At 33.0% G+C, this 22,565-nt stretch overlaps 2 protein-coding genes across 2 annotated transcripts; both read left to right on the top strand.

Moving 5' to 3' along the window:
• The first annotated feature begins 3,417 nt into the window (after positions 1-3,417).
• LOC132717577 (insoluble matrix shell protein 6-like) lies at positions 3,418-5,710 on the top strand. The gene is made up of 4 exons (XM_060701070.1): positions 3,418-3,568; positions 4,321-4,441; positions 4,759-5,148; positions 5,403-5,710. The coding sequence occupies exons 1-4, from the start codon at positions 3,529-3,531 to the stop codon at positions 5,443-5,445; spliced, it is 594 nt and encodes a 197-aa protein (XP_060557053.1). The 5' UTR covers positions 3,418-3,528; the 3' UTR covers positions 5,446-5,710.
• A 4,748-nt stretch (positions 5,711-10,458) lies between these two features.
• Positions 10,459-13,258, top strand: LOC132717576 (insoluble matrix shell protein 6). The gene is made up of 4 exons (XM_060701069.1): positions 10,459-10,616; positions 11,818-11,947; positions 12,389-12,724; positions 12,967-13,258. Exons 1-4 carry the CDS (start codon positions 10,577-10,579, stop codon positions 13,010-13,012), a joined length of 552 nt encoding a protein of 183 aa, XP_060557052.1. The 5' UTR covers positions 10,459-10,576; the 3' UTR covers positions 13,013-13,258.
• Positions 13,259-22,565: the final 9,307 nt, after the last annotated feature.

Genomic DNA, 22,565 nt, shown 5'->3' with positions numbered 1-22,565 from the left:
TAACAATTATCGTTTGAATAGTCAACTAGTCTGACTTGATCCAGCTGAACATTATGTGTATGAGTAAGCCATTTACATATTTTATATATATATCATGAATGTGTAAATCAACGAAGAAGAAGAAGAGGTTTTAAAAATCTTGATAAAATCAAATATCATATTATAAAGCTTTTTGTAAGACTATAAGATATATGTGTAGTAATTTATCATACAGGTTTAACCTACAATCAAGATCAATGTGTTACTTATTATAACATTGTATATTTACAATAAATGCCAGTTCAATAATAATAAAAATGTCTAAAAAGTTAGATTTAATGTATTTTTTTCTTTAAAACTGTACAATCTAAAATGATTTAATATAGACATTTAAATGTTAAGCACGCATCTACATCTATTTAAAATCTGATAAAAGTCACAACATGAAAATATTTAATTCGCTATATATCATGTTGTTCCTTTTCTTATATTTATGTTTGACCTGAAAAATATTTTCATATTTGATATTTGAAAATACTGAATTAAATGCAATGCAGTATGTTTTAAAATGTAAAATAAGCTTTTTTGAAATCACACAAGTTACGTTTAAAATTCTACACACTATAAGGGAACACAATATTCATACACTGAGCAATTAAAAAAAAAACTGGCATTTTTTCCGAAAGGACCAAATCAACTTGACCAGCAATAGGGAACACAGCTTCCAAACCATAGTTCATATTTTTTCTTATTTCTAATTAGGCAAATTAAAACTTTCCTAGATTTCTATAAATTCCTGTAACAAGAGCCGGTTTAAACCGGGTGGTGCTGCCCGAATAGGTTTTGGACACAGAAAAGTACACCTCTTGTAGTTTCAGATTTATGTCCTGGACAAACTTCAAAGTGCAATAATTCCAAAATCCGGCAAGTCAGAGGTACTGTTCTTTGCACTGCTGTTCTACTCAATGAGATCTATCTTTCCGCTTAGATTCTTGTTGATACCTCTTGTAGTTTCACAGTAATGTCCCGGACAAAGTTCACACTGTTAAATTGAAACAGAGCAACAACTCCAAAAATAGGCAAGGCAGAGTTGCAAATTTACGCAATCAGATCTATTTATCTACAAAGTTTTATGTTAATATCTCTTATATTTTCAGAGTTACGTCCCGGGCATAGTTCAAAGTGAAAAAAAAATGAACAAATGGCAATAACTCCAAAAATTAGCCAAGGCAAGGTTATGTTCCTTTTGCACTGCTCATTGAGATCTATCTACCTAAACATGTTCTTGTTTTTATCTCTTATAGTGTCAGAGGTTCAAAGTGTAAAACTGAACAAATGGCAATAACTCCATAATATGGCAAGGCAGAGTTGTGATTCTTTTGCATTGCACATCTACCTAATTAGATCTATTTACCTACGATGTGTTTTGTTTATATCTCTTATACTTTCAGAGCTATGTCCTGGACAATGTTAAAAGTTTAAAAATGAACAAAGGGCAATACCTCCAAAATTAAGGAAGACATAGTTACGGTCCTTTTGCATTGTACTTCTATTTACTGAGATTTATCTACCTACAAAGTGTCCTATTAATACCTCTTGGTTTCAGAGCTATATCCGGGACAAAGTCCATAGTGAAAAAAATAAACAAAGGGCAATACCTCAAAAATAAGGCAAGGCAGAGTTATGTTTCTTAAACTGCTCATCTACCCAATGAGATCTATCTGCCTACAAAGTTTCTTGCTCATATCTCTTACAGTATCAGAGTTATGTCCTGAGTGTAAAATGAACAAAGGGCAATAACTTCAAAATTACACAAGGTAGAGTTATGGTTTTAGCCTTGCACATCTATTCAAAGAGATCTATCTACCTACAAAGTGTCTTGTTCATATCTCTTATACTTTAAGAGCTATGTCCTGGACAATGTTCAAAGTGTACAAGACAATAACTTTGAAATTAAGGGGGGCAGGGTTATGGTTCTTTTGCACTCGCTTCTATCCAATGACGTCTATCTACATACAAAGTTTCTTGTTGATATCTCTTATGGTTTTAGAGCTATGTCCCAGACAAAAAAAGTAAAAAAGATAAACAAAAGGCAATCACTCCAAAAGCGAGGCAGAGCTATGGTTCTTTGGCACTGCACTCTGACTCAATGCCCTCTACCACTCCGTGCAGTTTAAACAAATTATGTCCTAGAGTTTTCAAGTTCTGCTCCGAACAAAGCGGATGGACAGACGGACGGATGGACAGACGGAAAAGGCCGCATCTATATGCCCCTTTGGGGAGCATAATAAAGGTATTTTACTTAAAGATGTGCTTTGTATATTGAGAAAAACCTCGCCGGTTTGGTTGGTTTGTACATTACAAGAATAAATATTGAACGTGAACCTTAGTCCTTAACAAGAGCTGTCCGTAGGACAGCACGCTCGAATATTCTTGGTGCTTGATAGTAATTTAAGAGCCTTGATAGTATAAAATTTTGTAAGATCAAAATGGCCTATTATGCTTTCAAAGAGGTTTATAAAATTTCATTTTGTTTCAAAGCCAGTTGTGACTTGAACGTAAATTCTAAGTCGAAAGGGGCATCATTCTGTCAAAATGCTTGATAGAGTTACCTCCTCCTGTCTACAGGCATGATGGTGAACAGGTATGCATAGTTTCAAAGCCATATGTCAATAGACTTTGGAAACAGTTGAGGTGGTATGCAAACTTTAACGTACATTCTTAGTCATAAAAGGGGCATTATTCTGTCAAAATGCTTAAGGCAGCTCTACTTATTCTTACGAGCAGTCGAGCTCAAATGGATTCATAAATCACATTTGAGTGAGTGAATTAAAGTGCAAAGTAGTTTAAGTGTTGTACTGACAATTGAATAACTGGTATAACAATATAAAATCAACTTTATAAACGACTTTCACAATTTAACGGTATTCAAATACACTTTTTGTTTCGCCCACTGCGTCACTGCGAAAATATTTAATAACCAGAAAAAAATAACGCGCTTAAAATAACATCGTTTGACGTATACATAATTTGTACACTCTGTATTTTCTAAGTCGTTTTAAATAAGTAATAGGGATACGCACCCTCTATAAATGCAAAATTATCCAAGTTTTAGGAAAAATAACTCCAATTTTCATATGTTCTGAATGATTGTTACTGACAATCTTGAAATTGGCTGCAGGAATATAAAGGATATACCGAATTGGATGATGAATAAATTCCGGCAAGATTTTCCCTTAAAATAATCACTAGAATGATTAAACAAATATATATCGATATTCGTGTAAATAGTGAATGTTGTTTAACATCAGACTGCAAACTAGGCATGCGAATGCATCTATTTGCAAAAAAAAAAACCAACAAAAAAAAACAAAAAAAAACAAAAATATTTAATATAATAATTCGTGTATCATTAAATTTCTGCACTGAGGTGTGGAGACTTTATTTACATAAAAGTCCGAGCTCCCGGATTATCATTTGTATTTTCCTTGTCATTACAAGGAGCTGCAAGAACTTGCAAGGTGAAAGTGATTATTACAGCAATCCAACATGAAACTGGAAATTACTTTAGTGCTTTTAGCTGTCACAGGTTTGCGACATCTTTTTAACAGAATGAAATCTTTTAGAAATATTTTGAAATTACTTTGAATGGTCAAAATGAAAATCCTTGTAAAACAATAATCGAATATATTACAAGACAAAGAACAAAACCATTTTTGTCGATTTCATTGTGAAATATACAATTTCATTTTCTAGAAAAAAAAACAGATTTTTTATCATTTAATTTATTTTTCAGGAGATCTCCCAAACCTGCTTTTGTTGTCTGTCAAAAAATATCACGCTAAAATTATGTTACATACAAGAATTTTTTTTATGGTTTTTGTTCGTTTTTTTTTAACAAATGCCGTTCTAAAATTCGTTTTCAAATAATTAAAATGGCATCTTTTAATTCTTAAGAAGAATTTAGAATATTTTATACTTATGGCAATCGGAAAGTGTTTCTTTTAGTTATTCATAGAATGTAAATTTTATTACTTTGGTAAAAATGATATCACAAAAAAATCAATAAAAAATAGTTATCGAACTATCCAAATTATTTATTATTAATAAGTTAAGTTTGCATTAAAATATGCATCAACGTACTTTTTGAATGACATCTAATATAAAGCAGTTTTGCCATTGAAGCTACACACATTTGCAACTTGCAATTATTTATAAGACTATTTCACCAAGTTGCTGCATTCAGAAATTATTTGAAACAAAAGCTAGCCATCTAACACATTTTATAATACTTGTGTGCTAGAACTGTTTTCTTATCAAATGTCATCAATGATATTATAGGTGACATCGTACAGAGCAGACCAGGTCACTATGGCTGTAAAAGATATTGTGATTTTGGCATAAAATATATTTGTTCTACAGATGGTACAACCTACGACAATGAGTGTATGCTGATATGCAAGTAAGAATGAAACGTTAAAGTATATCATAAATTTTGATAAGATATTGTAATGTTATAATTTGCGTTCTGATTGTCTGCAGCAAAAATATACTTTCTTTATACTGGAAATGAAACTTATGTCCACATCCGGTTTTGGTTTGGTGCCTTCTTGGTGCCCTGCTGTTGTAGCTTGGGCGTGTCGGGGGTACAGCATGTGAACGTCACCTTTGCCTTGTTGATCTTTCTCGTCTTTTACATTATTTATTTATTTATTTATTTACTTATCTATTTTTGTCTTGTCTTCTGTTATATTATAAGCGATGTTTATTTTAATGCAGCTTCGCCCACAAGGCCTGTGATGGTCGGTGTCCTTGCTACAGATCGCCTGCACCCGTTGTGTATCGGTCTAAACCGGTGGTAAACTACAAACCAAGACAAGCTGTGAACAATTACGAAGGAAGGCAATCAGTGAACTACGGACCAAGGCAATCAGTGAACTACGGACCAAGGCAAGTTGTGAACTACGAACCTGCCGCGGTCAACTACGAACCTGCCGCGGTCAACTATCCGAGTGTACCTGATTATGAGCCGATACCAGTGTATACTGAGCCAACACCTGTATATTATGATGCACCAGTCCAGGGTGACTGTGTCTGTCGTAAGGATAAGGACTACGTGTGTACATACGATGGTGAAACATATGAAAATGAATGTGAGGCTAACTGCGAGTAAGTCTTTTTATTGATTTTACAGATAAACATATCGATAATGTACAATCTATAACTTATTTTGCGAAATTTTAAATCTTTTATTACAGAATAAAATGCATATTATATAAATGTATTGATCAATTTTTCTACACAACATTTGTGTAACTTTTTATCGAGATTTTCCATATGTTGGGTTGGTCTTACTATATTAATGTTTTCAAATATTAAGTTTTTTTTTTATTACATAATGCTGATTATATTTCTATCTACAGCGGAAAAGCAAAGATGTGTGACGGCAAATGCCCATGCTCTTAAACGAAGAGTCCATTGAATATTTCTGGTTCCTTATAATAATCAATCGAAGTTGTCAGTTTTGGTGTACAATAATTAATTGACAAATTAGAAGTATGCATCGAATAAAAATTTAGAAAAAAAAACATGAGCTGCAAGGAATCAAAACCGTTTTAAGAAAAAAATATATTTAACAAACTGTTTTGCTTTTATGTTAAATTATTTACAAACCAAAGCTTACAAAATATGTAAAACTGGGACCATGATAAAGTATCTAGTGTAAACAATAGTTGGTGTTATTTTATTTTTCTACCCATCTACAACCAAATAGTGAAGCATTTAGTGATGTCTGCAGTGTTTAGTTTTACAAAGTAAACATCAAATGCGACACAAATGCAAAAATAATATTGAACTAGAAGAGGTTTTTGTCATAAAAACATATGTCTTCCACTAAGGTATGGTACATATCACTTCTGTGAAGTTTTGCACTATCATATTTCCCACTTGAAAACATGATTATCTTATATATAGAAAACACTTTAACATTTCTATGATTATTTTATGTTTGCGGTCTTTAACTACTCTATATTGACACATTATAAATAATACAAAATCTCATTTTGGAATATAAACCAAGTTCAGATGAGAACAAAGTCATGGTTTCTGAGGGCAAGTAAGGTACTATCTGTCACCCGAATGAGTAACTTGATAACTGATGTGATACATTTTTACATTTATTTATTATTCCGATTCCGTGATTGATTTGCCTAGCATGGTATTAAAATGCATTTTCTTTAAAACAATACATATTTATATGCATATGAGGGTTGAAATAAATAAGTAAAGAAATGAATTGTCCACTTTTGATCCATATTTGTTCAATATCAACTATTTTTGTTGATAACATAGAAATGATATTTAAACTTTTATATATTTTCTATTACTACCAATAAAAGTCAAAAAGTCTAACGCCAAATACAATATTTAGGAGAAACAGGCTTCAAATGAAAGATATAAAACATATAAATATATATAAATATATACGTGTATAAATATATAATTATTGAATCATCAACGAACGCAGAAAACTAAACTGATATTAAGTGATTCATGTCGATACGACTGATCCCCCACGATTGTCCACATTCGATTCTAATTATAATGCGTCTTAATGATGAAATATGCATGTATGTGTACATATGTATTTTTATTACATGTTTTGCAGTAGATTACTGAATTATAACGGTTAATTATATTCTGATAATTTCACAGTAATGATTACCAAATATAATTTCACAGTAGCCGAACTATATTTGGCGTAAAAATAAAATATTTATCATTAATGAATGTTTTTTTCAGCGGAAATGTAGTCAATCATAATAACAAATGTACGTGATAACTGTAGTTCGTAAATATTTACGAACGTTGTGCTGAAAAACATCTAAAATCTAAAAATAATCATGGAATTATATTTTGCTTCAACATTGTGACGTCATTATTTGATGACGTCATGAAGATAAGAGCATGACGTTACGCGGCAAAAAAAAGTAAAATGGTGTAAAAATCGTTAAAAAATCATGAAATAAACAGAAAATTTGTTTGTTTTACATGTAAGATCAAATAATATTTCACTCGTGAACCCCAGCTATTATATTTTCACTCGTGGCTACGCCACTCGTGGAAAATATTACATCTGGTGTTCACTCGGTGAAATATTTTTCGATCTTACACTGAAACAAACAAATATTCTCTATGTAAACTTACCATAATAATAAACTGAGGACATATGAGTAAAATTATGCTGTTCCTTGCAAACATTCTAATTCAATCCATTTGCATAGAGCCAATAAAAGATAGATATAATCATTCAATAAAAGGCCTGTGAAATGAAAGGCCTGTGTTATGAAGGCCTGCGTATTGAAGGGCCTGTGTAATAAAGGACCTGATACAATAAAAGTTGCAATAAATGGACTGATATAATAAAAGGCCTTGTGCAATTAAATGCCTGATACATTGAAAGGTCTTGCGCAATGAAAGAAGTGATACAAGGCAGTATTAGGTAATAAATGACAAACAATAGAATAGATAAATACAGAATCCCTAAAGAAAGCCCAACACGACAAAATTGAAAATGTTGCAGGCTCGGTTTGATTGAGCCTGTTCATGGACGGTACTGGAAAGTGCAAGTTACCGTCCACGCCCCCTAGCACCGGCTTAAGCAGAATTCAACATTTATACATGAAGTAGTAAAATTTATGTATTAAACAAGTATGATAATGATAGTTGACAAATTTATATTTTTGCTGTTGTGAAAGATACTCATAATTCTTATGCACCACCGTGCTTGTCATCCGAAGATGAAGTAAAAAATCAATAACTGACTGAAAGGAACCGAACTTTTAAAGTCGCTGATTTCTGATTGCTTGCACGTTGAGAATACCGTCAGGAGCATAGATTCTGCCTCGTGAAGTTGCTATCATCCAGTTAGCTTGCTTAATTTCCATAGTTCTATTCGAGTTTCAGATAACTGCTATCGCATGAGACTGTTAATGTATAATCTGTGCAAGACGGTAGCAATAATTTGGATCTTAAATAAGATGTGGCTTAAACATCAACAGCGGAAAAGGAGTCATGGGAATGTCATAAACCTCGTATAGTAATAATTTTCATGACTCGGTTCATAAAAGTAAATTCAAAGTAAAACACGCGTCAATCAAATAAAAAGAAGTTTATTAAACATCATTTTTGAACACATCTGCGGATGTTTCTAAATTCAAAATTTTACTATTTCATGTTTAAATGTTGATTTCAGCTTAAGCCGGTGCTAGGGGGCGTGGACGGTAACTTGCACTTTCCAGTACCGTCCATGAACAGGCTCAATCAAACCGAGCCTGCAACATTTTCAATTTTGCCGTGTTGGGCTTTCTTTAGGGATTCTGTATTTATCTATTTTATTAAACAAACAAAAATATGAATCGATAGAACTTATGCTTCAGGCAGCGAAACCTTACAAAAAAGCCACTCATTAATTAATTTTGTAAAAAAAAAGACAATTTTTATGATAAATGAAAATATGTTTTCGTCTCAAATTGAAACTTATTTTTCATTGACTAGTGGTTTAAGTTTATTTTTATGAGGCATAAATCACACAACAGCCGTCAGAAATAAAGTAAACAATCAACATGCAGGTGTCATTTATATCAGAGTGTGGCAGCTAAATGCCATATTTTTGCAAATAAAATATCTACATTCAAGCTGTGGTTTTCATGAAATTTGTCAAAATTTTTACTACGCCATAGGGCCATTGTAGTCTTAGTTTTAGTTTAGGAAGAAATCAAGGACTTTGTCCACCTTCAGTTTCATAAGTTACAGAATGTGTTGATAATACAACATTTATATAATCGTCAAATTGTTCCAAATTTAGATGACAATTATAAACCATACGGTGCCACATGTTCATCTTTGAAAGTTGAAATATTTCATGTGAGCGACATAAAATTTCTAACAGTTATTGGTTTGAATAGTCAACTAGTTTGACTGGATCCATTTAGACATTATTTGTATGAGTAAGCCACTTTTAAGAAATTTATCTAAAAAATGTATAAATCAACGACAAATAGCATTTAAAAAGCTTTTTGTAAGACTATAAGATATATGTGTAGTAATTAATCATACAGGTTTAACCTACAATCAAGATCAATATGTTACTTTTTAACATTGAATGATGGTATCTTCAATAAATGCCAGTTCAATAATAATAAAAATGTCTAATAAAGTTAGATTTAAGGCGATAATTCCATTAAAACTGAAACGTCTAAAATGATTTAATATAAGACTTGCCACATTTAAATGTTAGCACGTAAGTACATATATTTAAAATCTGATTAAAATCACAACATGAAAACATTTAATTGGCTATATATCATGTCGTTGATTTTCTTATTTTAAAAGCCATATCTAACATAACAGCCTCATTGTGGATCTGGTGCTAGAAAGAAGAGCCATGGAGGGTCGACAGACCAATAGTTAGTACCCGCTTCAATACAGATAAAGCAGGGATAGCTCAAAATATGATAAATAAGATCAACAAGTAAAGGCGGCGTTCAATGAACGTAGCCGTCTCCATCTCCTTGCTACAGGTTGATGTAAACTCTAGCCGGCTCACCATATGAGGGCTTAGTGGGAAGAGATTGTAGCTGCAGTCGATGCTGTATCATTTAACTTTGACCAGAAATATATGCCTAAATATGATATTTGAAAATACTGCATTAAATACTTTACAGGTCGGTTTTTTTGTTGTTGTTTTATTTTATTTTCAAAGTTAAATAAACTTGTATAATATAAAAATTCAACGTTTTGAATCACAGTCACAATTTAACAGTATTAAAATAGAACTTTGTTTTGCCCACTGCGTAAATATTTGATAACCACAAAATCATTTATTCTAAAAGATGCGCTTACAATTCTATTGATATATACATAACTTACGCAATTTGTTTTTTCTTAGTAGTTTTAAAAATACTAAATAGGGAAACTCGTCCGCTATAAAGATAAAAAGCTTTACCATGTTTTAGGAAAGGCAACTTAATGTTCATTTATTTTGTATTCAAATGAATTTCCAGAGTTGCTTGACTGTGAATGAATGTTACTGACAATTCATAAATTTGCTGCAGGAAATTTAAAGGGTTTATAGCCGCAATGGATGATAAATAATTTCCGGCGGGATTTGCCCTTAAATTTATCACCGGTTTGAATAAACAACAAATTATTTCGATATTCTTGTAAATAATGAGATTTGTTTGACATCGGGGCAAACTTGACACGAGAATGCATTTATTTGCACACAAACAAACAAAAAAGTCCTTCTCAGATATATGTAATATTTTGTTTTTTCCCCTATTTTATGGTTTTTATCATATATTTAGCAAAATGACTATTATTCATCATAATGAATGTCTGTTTTGCTAATTACGTAAAACAAAACACGTCCAATTTAAGATAATAATTCATGTATCATTAAATGTATGCACTGAGGCGTGGAGACTTTTAAATACATAAAAGCCCGAGCGCCCGGGTTGTTTACTTGTCTTTTATTTGTTTATCCCAGAAGTTGCAAGAACTGATCAGTTTTGAGTGATATTTACAGCGATCCAACATGAAATTGGAAATTGCTTTATTGCTTTTAGCTGTCACAGGTTTGAGTAAACTTATTTATATTGAAATTAAAAAAAAATAACATTTGATTTTCTTTCTGTGCAGTCAAACTAAATATCTTTTCAAAATTAAATTAATTAAAACAAAAATGAGGAAAAAATCTTGGCGATTTCAGTGTAAAACAAACAATGCTTATTTTCTTGGAGAATAGTATTCTTATCACTCTTATTTCTTTCCGAAAATTACTAAAAAAAAAGTTGTCTGGCAAAAAATATATCTCAGAAGAATTGCGTAAGATATAAGAAATGATTTGTTTGTTTATTTGTTAAATCTTTTTCACAACTACTTTTATCATATAAAAAAGACTGAAATCGCGTCTTGAATTCTTTACAGAATTTCAGATTTTTTTTTTCATTCGGTTGGCAATTGAAAAATGTCTCCTTTTTCTCGTTAGTATGCCAAGATGCCAAGTTTAGTATCCAAGGACAAAACAACAAAAAACGAATATAACATTAGCATTTATTTAAAATAATTTAATAACATTATACTTTACATGAATGATTTCCTTTTTTACTCATATAAAAGTCAGCAGCCCTATATATAAAATAATATTCATGTTGACGTAAGCAGTAGACGAAAAAACAGTGACGGCCTGAGCGGGCACAAAAACGAACTTTTCGAACCGCGAAAATATAACGGCAGTATTTTACAAAACGCGCAATACCAACAATTGTCGATACATTTTACTAGATTTTTTTTTTAATCCACGTTACTAGTTGAACTTTAACAGTTATATTCTAGTAATACACTACACAGTACTTCGGACCTAATACATTACAGTGGCCTCACTGTCAGCCTCGAACACTGAATGGTCCTCAGACCTTTGCTTTGGTCCTTTAAATGTCTGTATAATGACGAATTGGTCCTATATTTCTATGAGGCTCTAAGTGTTGTGTACTTTTTTGAATTTTAATCAAAAGTCTGAATAAACGTATTCACCAAAGTACTTTTTTTAATTTCATCTAATAGCAAATATTTTGATGTTTAAACTACATGTACCTCTTGCAATATGCAATTAATTGTCCAACTTATTGACCAAGTTACTGCATTCAGAAATTGTTTAAAACAAATTAAGTCAGGTTTTCTGACACATTTTAAGATTTGATTTTTTTCACCACTTCAAAGGGTCCGATGTATTCCTTTGAATATATCAAATGTCATTTTTATTTTGAATGCTTGTAGTTTGTGTCAAAGGTGGCTTCCTGCAGGGCAGGTCAGGGTACGACTGTAGAAGACGTTGTGGATACGACAGACGATATGTTTGTTCTACTGATGGTACAACCTACGACAATGAGTGTATGATGAAATGCAAGTAAGAATGAAACGTCAAAGTATATCATAAATTTTAATAAGATAATAAAATAGTTTGCGTTCTGAATGACTGCATAAAAAAATGCCATCTTCATACATGTCATACTGAAAATATAACATAACGCTGAATGTTTCTAAAATTTGACATTTATGAATATATATATGAATATAGATGGTTACGTTATTTGTTTATCTATTTACTTATTTTTGTCTTGTCTTGTCTTGTCTTGTTTTGTTTCATAAATGATGAAAAAAATGTATAAATATTTCACAGACAAGGAAATTTATTTTGTTTCTCCGTAATAAGCAGTAAAAGAAACGATAATAAATGAAAAGCGTTTTCTTATACAGTAGTGTTCGGGTGTTTATTCTATATGGTTGTTGATTGACATATTTAATCAGAAAAACATAATGATATAATAAATGTTCATTTTTAATACAGCTGGGCCTACAAGTCCTGTGACGGCCGTTGCCCTTGCTACAGATCTTCCGCACCCGTTGTGTATCGACCTAAACCGGCGGTTGTCTACAAACCAAGGCCAGTTGTGAACTACGAACCTGCCTCAGTCAACTACGAACCGGCCTCAGTCAACTACGAACCGGCCGCGGTGGACTATCCGAGTGTTCCTGATTACGAACCGATACCAGTGTATAATGAGCCAGCACCGGTATATTATGATGTTCCAGTCCAGAGCGACTGTGTGTGTAGTAAGGATAAGGACTACGTGTGTACATACGATGGTGAAACATATGATAATGAATGTGAGGCAAACTGCGAGTAAGTCTTATTATTGATTTTACAGATAAATATATCGTAAATGTACAATCTATAACTCTTTTTTGCAAAATTTTAAATCTTTATTACAGATAAGAATACATATTCTATAAATGTATAAATAATATTTTTGCATTGTTTATCGAGATTTTTTCACATAGTTTTACTAAAGTTAATGTTTACAAATATTAAGATTATTTTTCGACAGCCAATTTGTAACATGTCAAATATATTTCTATCCACAGCGGAAAAGCAAAGATGTGTGACGGCCAATGTCCATGCTCGAAGTAGGAGGGTTCATTGATTATATCGGTTTCATTGTAATATACAAACGAACACGTGTGTCAATCATGGTGTATAGTAAAGAATTGACAAGTTAGGAGAATTGTTCAGATAATTGGGAAAAAAACAAAGAAATATAAAACACATGTTTAAAAATATATTTTACTGTTTTGCTTTTATGTAAATTTTGCAAAAGTCCAATCTTACAAAATAAATAAAACTATGGCCATAATAAAGTATCTTCTGTAAACAATGGTTGGTGTTATTTTATCTGTAGGGCTGTGCATTGCCATTTTTTTCTTTTTCTGTCACGATACATATCACGATACTTGCATTTCCAAACGATGCGATTCACAATATGTATTGCATACTTTGATAAAATGCGATGCATATTGTGATTCTTATGTTGCGATGCGATACGTATTACAATACTGACTTTCAGAGACTTTATCTATATAAAAAACTTGGTCATTTGTTCACAGCATAATTACGAATGTAATATAAAACTACTACAATAACAAAACAATAAACTCTTCAACTTGTTATTATAACTTATCTTCAAGTTTTGATCTTTCAACAATTTACATTACTTATTACTTAAGGATTTTTACTTTTTACTTAAGGATTAAAGGTATTTTTCATTATACCATAACTATTGGTGTATTGCGATACTTTCCCGCTATATCGATGCATCGGGTGGTGAAATATGTATTGCATCCTGATATATTGGAATTTATAAATTCATTACGATGCAGACATCGAGGACAGGGCAGATCGCGATGTATCAATGCATCGATGAATCGTTACACCTCTATTTATCTGTATTTCCATTAACAACCATATAGTGAAGAATTTAGTGATGTTTTACAACGTCAACAGCAAAGATGACACACGTCTTCTACAGCAGCACAAATAGTTGGGTTTTGTCTTTTAATTATTTGTTGAGATATTATTCAATACCGCATGGTTTGTTTAAAATAGAGAGAAATAATGAATCCCCAAAGAAAGCCAAATAACGCAAAATTGAAAATATTGCAGGCTCGGTTTGATCGAGCCTGTTCATGGACGGTAATGGACAAGTGCAAATTACCGTCCACGCCCCCTAGCACCTGCTTAAGCAGAATTCAACAATTTAAGGATAGAAAACATAACATCATGGATTGAATGTACGGGGCGACTTTCTAAAGCCTCCACACGACAAAAAACAACGATGATGTGGCGATAAAATAGAGAGAAATAAAGAATTTCCAAAGAAATCCCAACAACACAAAATTGAAAATCTTGCAGTTTCGGTTTGAGTGAGCCTGTTCATGGACTGTAATGGGCAAGTGCAAGTTACCGTTAAGCTGATGTTGATTACAGTGACAGCTTTATTCTAAGTTGATCCAGAAAGAAATTCTTCATTAATTTTGAAGTATTTTCTTAATATTATTAATATTCTTTATAAAATTAATAATAATAATAATAATAATAACAACAATAATACAAATAACAATACAAAAAATGAAACAAATGATAATAAAATAAAATTAACAATTAAAATGATGGCTATGTTGGTGACTATTAATGTTGAAGAACGTTTAAGAAAATAATGACACTATACATAATATTACAAAATAAAAAGGTCTAAAATGGAGAAATAAGAAACTGATAACACTCGTATAATAGCTGTTCTCATAAACAAAATACCACAAACACAAAGAAACAAAACCGAATTTCTCTGTTTACACATCCGAAGTACAATGAATGTAAATATTTTAAATTCTTATATAATTGGGTAATTGGGAAACGCAATTACAAGAAATAGTTTTTCGTTACATGTTATAGGACAATTTAAAGATAATCCTACAAAAGTCGTAGAATCTTTAGAACTTCAGGGAGGAAAACTGGTACGCCTCGCTTCTGAAAAACACACGGTCAATGCAACAATTTTTCATTAGTAAACTAGAACCATTGGCGTAGTCATTATATGCACTTTGTCCTCTATAAGTATATAGGAAAACAAAAGTATTGGACAGTATACGTATTTAAGAAGTCTCCAAAGTGCCAAGTGTGTTTCTCGTGTATGCTTTTGCAGCTACAGAAATACGATAAAATAGTTTAATACATCAATGCATTTAATATTCAAGTTGCAGATACCCAGTCCAGAAATAACACACCGGACACATACCCATAGTTAGGTACAGAAACGGATAAACATTTATATTAAGTCATGTCAAAAATCAGAACTTCGAGCACAGATACTTCAACAAATATTTCTTCACCGTTAACCAGAAAAACAAACTGACGTTGTTAGCCCTGTAATTTTGAAACAAAGATGACATGAAAGTTATGAGTATAAATATATTAAATATCGAAAGTGTATATACTGAAAGACTAAGGCATTAAATGTTAAAACGTTTTACGGTAGATCTCACTTAAGCCTTGAGAAAATTTGATGACTGTATTTGACGCTGTCATTACTGAAGTAACTAATAGCGTTTAAATCCAATCATCTGATCTCCGTACATTTATTTCGTACCATCGTGCAGTGAAGGTTGTCAATAAAGAAAAAAAGGAAAACATCATATTAAAAGCAAAGCCATAAAATTCCGAAAACAATAAAAAATTAGAAGGCGACATTACAAAAGTTAAGATAGATATAACAGAGGTGGATACATTTGTTTTACAGTTAGAGATGAAGCTACAGAAATTCTAGATCAAATGCGAGATCATAAACAATAATCATACATAAATCATATGCGTCAGAAGATGTCTTTCTAGTCATATGACACAACAACTTCCGCCCATTGTTTAGTTCCGCCCATTGTTTTCTCGTTTAGGGCACACGCTTTTTATTACTTGGGGACCATACGCCGCGTTTCATGGAATGGCACTACTGTGTCACATTGAAGGTTCCATGATAACCGCCGTATGAACACATCTGCGGATGTTTCTAAATTCCAAATTTTTACCATTTCATGTTTAAATGTTGAATTCTACTTAAGCCGGTGCTTGAGGGCGTGGACGGTAGTTTGCACTTGACAGTACCGTCCATGAACAGGCTCAATCAAACCGAGCCTGCAACATTTTCAATTATAACGTGTTGGGCTTTCTTTAGGGATTCTTACTTTCTCTATTTCATCAATAACATGTCATATGGAATTTTTAACTGTAAATCGCGGCAATGCAACGAATTCAAGATATGTATTGAACCGGACAAATAGTGACAGGCAAAAACTCCATTGTCTGCATATACTTTTATACCTGCACGAGTTACTTTTTAAACTTAAACACAATCTTCAATTGCTCAATTCGGAAAGCATTAGTCTATTTGACAGAACTACATTCTAAACAAGTGCCAAAAATCTCCTGCGATAAGCTCTGTTTTCAGTGGGTTTTTATGATGTTGATGTTGTTTCTATCAACAAAAGAAAAATATTCAGCAACAGGAATTTTGAGGGTCCGAATTGTAGAATGAACTTCCCATTGACATTCGATGACCGTGTAAAAGAAAGCTGAAAATTTGATATTTTAAAGACTGCCATGCACTGTACAATAGAGACCTTAAACCAAACGAAATCAAAATATCATAATGTTATTCCAAGCATGTAGATACATTACAGATTTTATTCCAGGCACTTTACAACATGACAAGTTATTGCATTTACCGACTGCCCCATATTAAATTAATTATTTCCTTGTAACACAAACAGTCTAATGAACAGAACTATGCTAATTATGTTTATTATTTACGCATTAATTCCAACGCTGTTTTTATAATAATTATTATTATTATTACATGTATTGTATAACTAATTATTGTCACTCGTCTATTACAACACCATTAAAAATTGTTATTGTTTAGAAATGGGCGTGGAATGAAAAAAAAGATTCAGATGAATGCAAAAGAGCGAAGATTTAACATTTTCGCCTATTTATTGTTATTACAAAAAGGTTTTAAATAGCTTCATTTAGAGCATAGATCCCAGTTTATCGGCGAGCCCATTATTTTCATGTCTGGACCAGATAGTCTTGTAGTTATATCGACTGATAATTACACATGACAAGGTAAAAATTAGTTCTGGCTTCCATAACTTTATATGTCGCTTTTATTTTGACTTTGCGACAGTAAAGTTATGGGTCAACCCTATTTGCAAAGGCTACCAGAATTTGACAGTTCGTGTGCGGTACATAAAAACTTCTTTAAATCACCCTTATTAATCAAATTTGGGTCAAATAAAAATACCAATTGATAAACAAATCATTTTTGAACCAATTCATGTTTTGTTTTTAAATGAAACTTCAATGACTTTGTGTACCCAACTATTTTTAGAGAAATATGTAGAGAATGTTTACCAATATGGAGTCTGCTTTCAAATGAGATCTCGCGGGACTAAATGTTTTGGAAATTCTAGCATCTATTTTTAGTAACGGACCGTACATTATTTTTAGTAAGTGTATGATTTTTATATAAAAACAAACAAATAATTCATAAATCATCACTTAAAACAATATAAATCCAACATGTTTTAGGTACAATGTCTATTATTGAATAAATACACCGTTATTCATAATTGCAAAGCCATGTTTTCAGTTAAAAATAGCATTTGGGTCATGTGTCACCAAATGTCATGCAAAGGTATCCGAACCTAAATTCTCGCTGGTCACGTGATAATTAGGGCAGCAATGGCGGCGAATTTTATGAAATGTGAACCCGCTGATAAACTTTGAGGCAATATTTCATCAATCTAACTTTCTGTGTTAAAAAATATAGACTGAAGGGTCCCAAATATATCTAACTACCTGTATTAAAATAGCTTTTGTCCAGATCACGCAAATTTATTGAATTACAGCATGACATAAAAATGTCACGGTTCTGGTTGACTTTCGATACGGGGTTGGCTTCAGCGAACAGGTCTAGCAATACTATAAAACCTGTTTGCTGAAGTATCTTTAGCTAGGTAAAAATGTTATTAATGTTGATTATTGTGCTGCAAACCACTCTGAAACGTGTCAACTGTTTCCATAAGCATTTCATTTCAGAAAACGTAGTGCAAGTATAAACTTTTTTCACATCTCAAAGAAGTGTTTTTGATTTTATAAACATATGTGGCTCTCTATTTTATCGGTACATCAACGTTGTCTGTGCCTTGTGGATGCTGTAAAACGTCGCCCCGTACATTCAATGTTATATTTCCGATCCGTAAAGATCGTTCATGATCAGCACGACATTATTGCTGTGTTTGTTGTATTTTTTGTTTTAACTTTTTTTGGCATTTTTAGTTAGGAGGTTCCAATATTTCTACTTGAATACTGTTAAATCATATGTTGCTTGTTTTTTAATTTTGTCTTTTGACGTCTTATCTGTTATATGCAGGCTTATCATTTTGTTTAGGTGCGTCCATTTCTTTCTCGTTTAGTGCACACGCTTCCTATTACTTGGGGACCATACACCACTTTTCATGGAATGGCACAGAAATGTCACATTGAACTTTAATGATGACCGTCGTTTCACACATCTGCCGATGTTTCTTAATTCAAACATTTACCTCTTTGTGTTTAAATGTTGAATTTTGCTTTAGCCGATGCTAGGTGGCGTGGACAGTAGTTTGCACTTGACAGTATTGTCAATGAGCAGGCGCAATCAAACCGAGTAGGTTATATTTTCAATTTTGCCGTTTTGGGCTTTCTTTAGGGGTTCTTATTTTCTTTATTTTATCGCCACATCACCGTTGTTTGTGCCATGCGAGGGTGTTAAAAGACGCCCCGGACATTCAATCGGAGATGTTATATTTCCGATCCTTAAAGATCGTTCAGCACGACATTATTGTTGTGTTTATAATATTTTTAGTTTTAACTTTTTGGCATTTTCTTGTTGGTGGTTCCAATATTCCTACTTGAATAATGTTGAATCACCCTTAGGATATGTTGCCTGCTTTTAATTTTGTCTTTCAACGTCATATCTGTGATATGCAGGTTTCATAACAATTTTACCCCTTTTTCAAATTCAATTTTGTTAAGTTCCGCCCATTGTTTTTTCGTGAAAGGCACACGCTTTCTATTACTTGGGGACCATGTGCCACTTTTAATGGAATGGCACGGAAGCGTCACATTAAATGTTCCATAAAAACCAGAGTATGAACACATCTGCGGATGTTTCTACATTCAAAATTTTACCACTTTATGTTTAAATTTTGAATTCCTTAGCCGGTGCTAGGAGGCGTGGGCCGTAGTTTGCATTTGACAGTACCGTTAATGAACAGGCGCAATCAAACCGAGCATGCAACATTTTTAATTTTGCCGTTTTGAGCACTCTTGAGGGATGTTATGTTCCCGATCCTTAAAGATCGTTTAGCACGACATTATTGTTGTGTTTGTAGTATCTTAAGTTTTAATTTTGTGACATTTTCTTGTTGGGTGGTTCCAATATTCCTTACTGAATAATGTTGAATCACCCTAAGGATATGTTGCTGCTTTTTAATTTTGTCTTTTGACGTCATTCCTGTGATATAAGGGCTTCATAACCTCTGATCCCCTTTCAAAATTCCATTTTGTTTAGTTCTGCCCATTGTTTTCTCGTTTAGGGCGCAAGCTTTCTATTACTTGGGGCCATACACCGCCTTTCATGAAGTGTCACATTGAAGGTCCAATGATGACCGCCGTATGAACACATCTGCGGATGTTTCTAAATGTTTTTAAATTCAAAATTTTTCCACTCCATGTTCATTTGTTGTATTCTGCTTATGCCGGTGCTAGGGCTGGGACGGTAGTTTGCACTTGACAGTACCGTCTATGAACAAGCTCAATCCAACAGAGCCTGCAACACTTTCAATTTTGCCATTTTGGGCTTTCCTTAGGGATTCTTATTTTCTCTATTTTATCCACATACTGGTCCAAAATACAGCAAAAGCATTTGTGAAGCTGAAAAAGTATGAATGTAAGAACTTTTAAAAAAAATCTTGTTTTCTTCAAGCATTTACAGACGTGTATATATATAAAAAATTATGCAGCATAGAATGAATCATTATTCGAGCATATGATCAGTCATTCAGAAGCCTTCTAATATAAAAAAAAACAACTTGAAACAATGTTACAACTAAACAAAGATGACAGGCTAAAATTATATTATGATGTATCTGCCGGACGCATTTAATCTTATTTGAAAGCCCGCAGTTGTATCAAATTACGTTAGCGGAAGATCATACATCAAAGAGTGAATGGTGGAAACTATAGAAGAAAAGACGTCATTTGAATATAATATTAATCAACTACATCTCCGCCAAAACGATGCCAAAGCTATAATACGGTAAAAAGTATACATGTATATATAACCATCAAAAAGCTACACTTATCTAGAGAGAGTGTGGATAGTTACCTCATTTTCTACATGGGCAGGATGAAAAATTTAAATTACAGAGTATAATTTCCTTTACTTTTGCACCATTAAAGAGAAGTATAACTAAACCAAATTGTCAAAAATTGCATTTTCTCAATTCTAGTTTTTTAGTTATCTGCCACTGAAAGTGAGTTTTGTTTTTACATCTTTAGGTTACTTTCAAAGGCCAAAAATACAAATATCGTACTTGACATGAACAATATGATCTTCATTTTTGTTTATTTAGCTAGTCATAATTGTATTCTTATATTGTGATATAAGTGATTTTTGACTGTTATTTTTCTGTTTATTTTTTTTGTCTGTAGGATATGTTGCCTGCTTTTTAAATTTTTCTTTTGACGTCTAATCTGTGATATGCAGGCTTCATAACATCAGATCCCCTTTCCAAATTCCATTTTATTTAGTTCCGCCCATTGTTTTCTCGTTTAGGGCAAAAGCATTCTTTTACTTGGGGACCATACGCCGCTTTTCATGGAATGACACTACTGTGTCACATTGAAGGTTCCATGATAACCGCCGTATGAACACATCTGCGGATGTTTCTAAATTCAAAAGTTCACCATTTTCGTGTTAAATGTTGAATTCTGCTTAAGCCGGTGCTGGCGGGCGTGGACGGCAACTTGCACTTTCCAGTACCGTCCATGAACAGGCTCAATCAAACCGAGCCTGCAACATTTTCAATTTTGTTGTGTTGGACTTTCTTTAGGGATTCTGTTTTTCTCTATTTCATTGTCACATCCGTGTTATTTGTGCCGTGTGGCGGCTGTAAAAAGTCTCCCCGTACATTTAATCAATGATGTTATATTTTCGATCCTTGAAGATCGTTCAGCACGACATTATTGTTGTGTATGCATATTATGTGGTACTTTTAAGTTTCTTCTATTTGGCCATTTTCTACTTGGGTGGTTCCAGTATTCCTACTTGAATAATGTATAATCACCCTTAGGATATGTTGCCTGTTTTCAAAATTTGTCTTTTAATGTCTTATCTGTGATATGCAGGCTTCATAACCTCAGATCCCCTTTCGAAATTCCATGTTATTTAGTTCCGCCCATTGTTTTCTCGTTTAGGGCAAAAGCATTCTTTTACTTGGGGACCATATGCCGCTTTTCATGGAATGGCACTACTGTGTCACATTGAAGGTTCCATGATAACCGCCGTATGAACAAATCTGCGGATGTTTCTAAATTCAAAATTTCACCATTTTCGTGTTAAATGTTGAATTCTGCTTAAGCCGGTGCTGGGGGGGGGCGTGGACGGCAACTTGCACTTTCCAGTACCGTCCATGAACAGGCTCAATCAAACCGAGCCTGCAACATTTTCAATTTTGTTGTGTTGGACTTTCTTTAGGGATTCTGTTTTTCTCTATTTTGTTATAACCAGTTGCATATTATATGCCTTGGTTTAATAAAAACTGAAACTGTTATATGTTTCAAATGATTTTTTTTATTTCATTATCAGTCATAATGCAACGTTTAAAAATATATCTCTAAAATACGGTTTGATATGCTTCCATGAGAAAATCTACTGCAATATTCTGGACCGGTCGGAAGTTAGCAGTAGCAGTGAGCAGTAGCAGTAGCAGTAGCAAATTTATAAAACGTGAAGTTGGCAGTAGCAGTAGGACAGCAGTAGCAGTAGCAAAATTATAAAACGTGAAGTTGGCAGTAGCAGTAGCTCAGCAGTAGCAGTAGCAAAATTATAAAACGTGAAGTTGGCAGTAGCAGTAGCTCAGCAGTAGCAGTAGCAAAATTATAAAACGTGAAGTTGGCGAGTAGCAGTAGCTCAGCAGTAGCAGTAGCAAAATTATAAAACGTGAAGTTGGCAGTAGCAGTAGCTCAGCAGTAGCAGTAGCAAAATTATAAAACGTGAAGTTGGCAGTAGCAGTAGCTCAGCAGTAGCAGTAGCAAATTTATAAAATGTGAAGTTTGGCAGTAGCAGTAGGACAGCAGTAGCAGTAGCAAAATTATAAAACGTGAAATTGGCAGTAGCAGTAGCTCAGCAGAAGCAGTAGCAAAATTATAAAACGTGAAGTTGGCAGTAGCAGTAGCTCAGCAGTAGCAGTAGCAAATTTATAAAAAACGTGAAGTTGGCAGTAGCAGTAGGACAGCAGTAGCAGTAGCAAATTTATAAAACGTGAGGTTGGCAGTAGCAGTAGGACAGCAGTAGCAGTAGCAAAATTAT

The sequence above is a fragment of the Ruditapes philippinarum genome, unplaced genomic scaffold, assembly GCF_026571515.1.
Source record: "Ruditapes philippinarum isolate M1 unplaced genomic scaffold, ASM2657151v2 ctg4776_1_1_1_1, whole genome shotgun sequence".
In the NCBI taxonomy this organism is placed as follows: Eukaryota; Metazoa; Mollusca; class Bivalvia; order Venerida; family Veneridae; genus Ruditapes; species Ruditapes philippinarum.
Note: the sequence above shows the minus strand (reverse complement) of the source record. Positions and strands in the feature narration are given on the sequence as shown.

Excerpts from the sequence above, each read along its gene's own strand:
- LOC132717577 (XM_060701070.1), top strand. The coding sequence starts at position 3,529 with ATGAAACTGGAAATTACTTTAGTGCTTTTAGCTGTCACAG. Across the intron at positions 3,569-4,320 it reads AGTGCTTTTAGCTGTCACAG|GTGACATCGTACAGAGCAGA; the intron begins GTTTGCGACATC and ends ATGATATTATAG. Across the intron at positions 4,442-4,758 it reads GAGTGTATGCTGATATGCAA|CTTCGCCCACAAGGCCTGTG; the intron begins GTAAGAATGAAA and ends ATTTTAATGCAG.
- LOC132717576 (XM_060701069.1), top strand. The coding sequence starts at position 10,577 with ATGAAATTGGAAATTGCTTTATTGCTTTTAGCTGTCACAG. Across the intron at positions 11,948-12,388 it reads GAGTGTATGATGAAATGCAA|CTGGGCCTACAAGTCCTGTG; the intron begins GTAAGAATGAAA and ends TTTTTAATACAG. Across the intron at positions 12,725-12,966 it reads GAATGTGAGGCAAACTGCGA|CGGAAAAGCAAAGATGTGTG; the intron begins GTAAGTCTTATT and ends TTCTATCCACAG.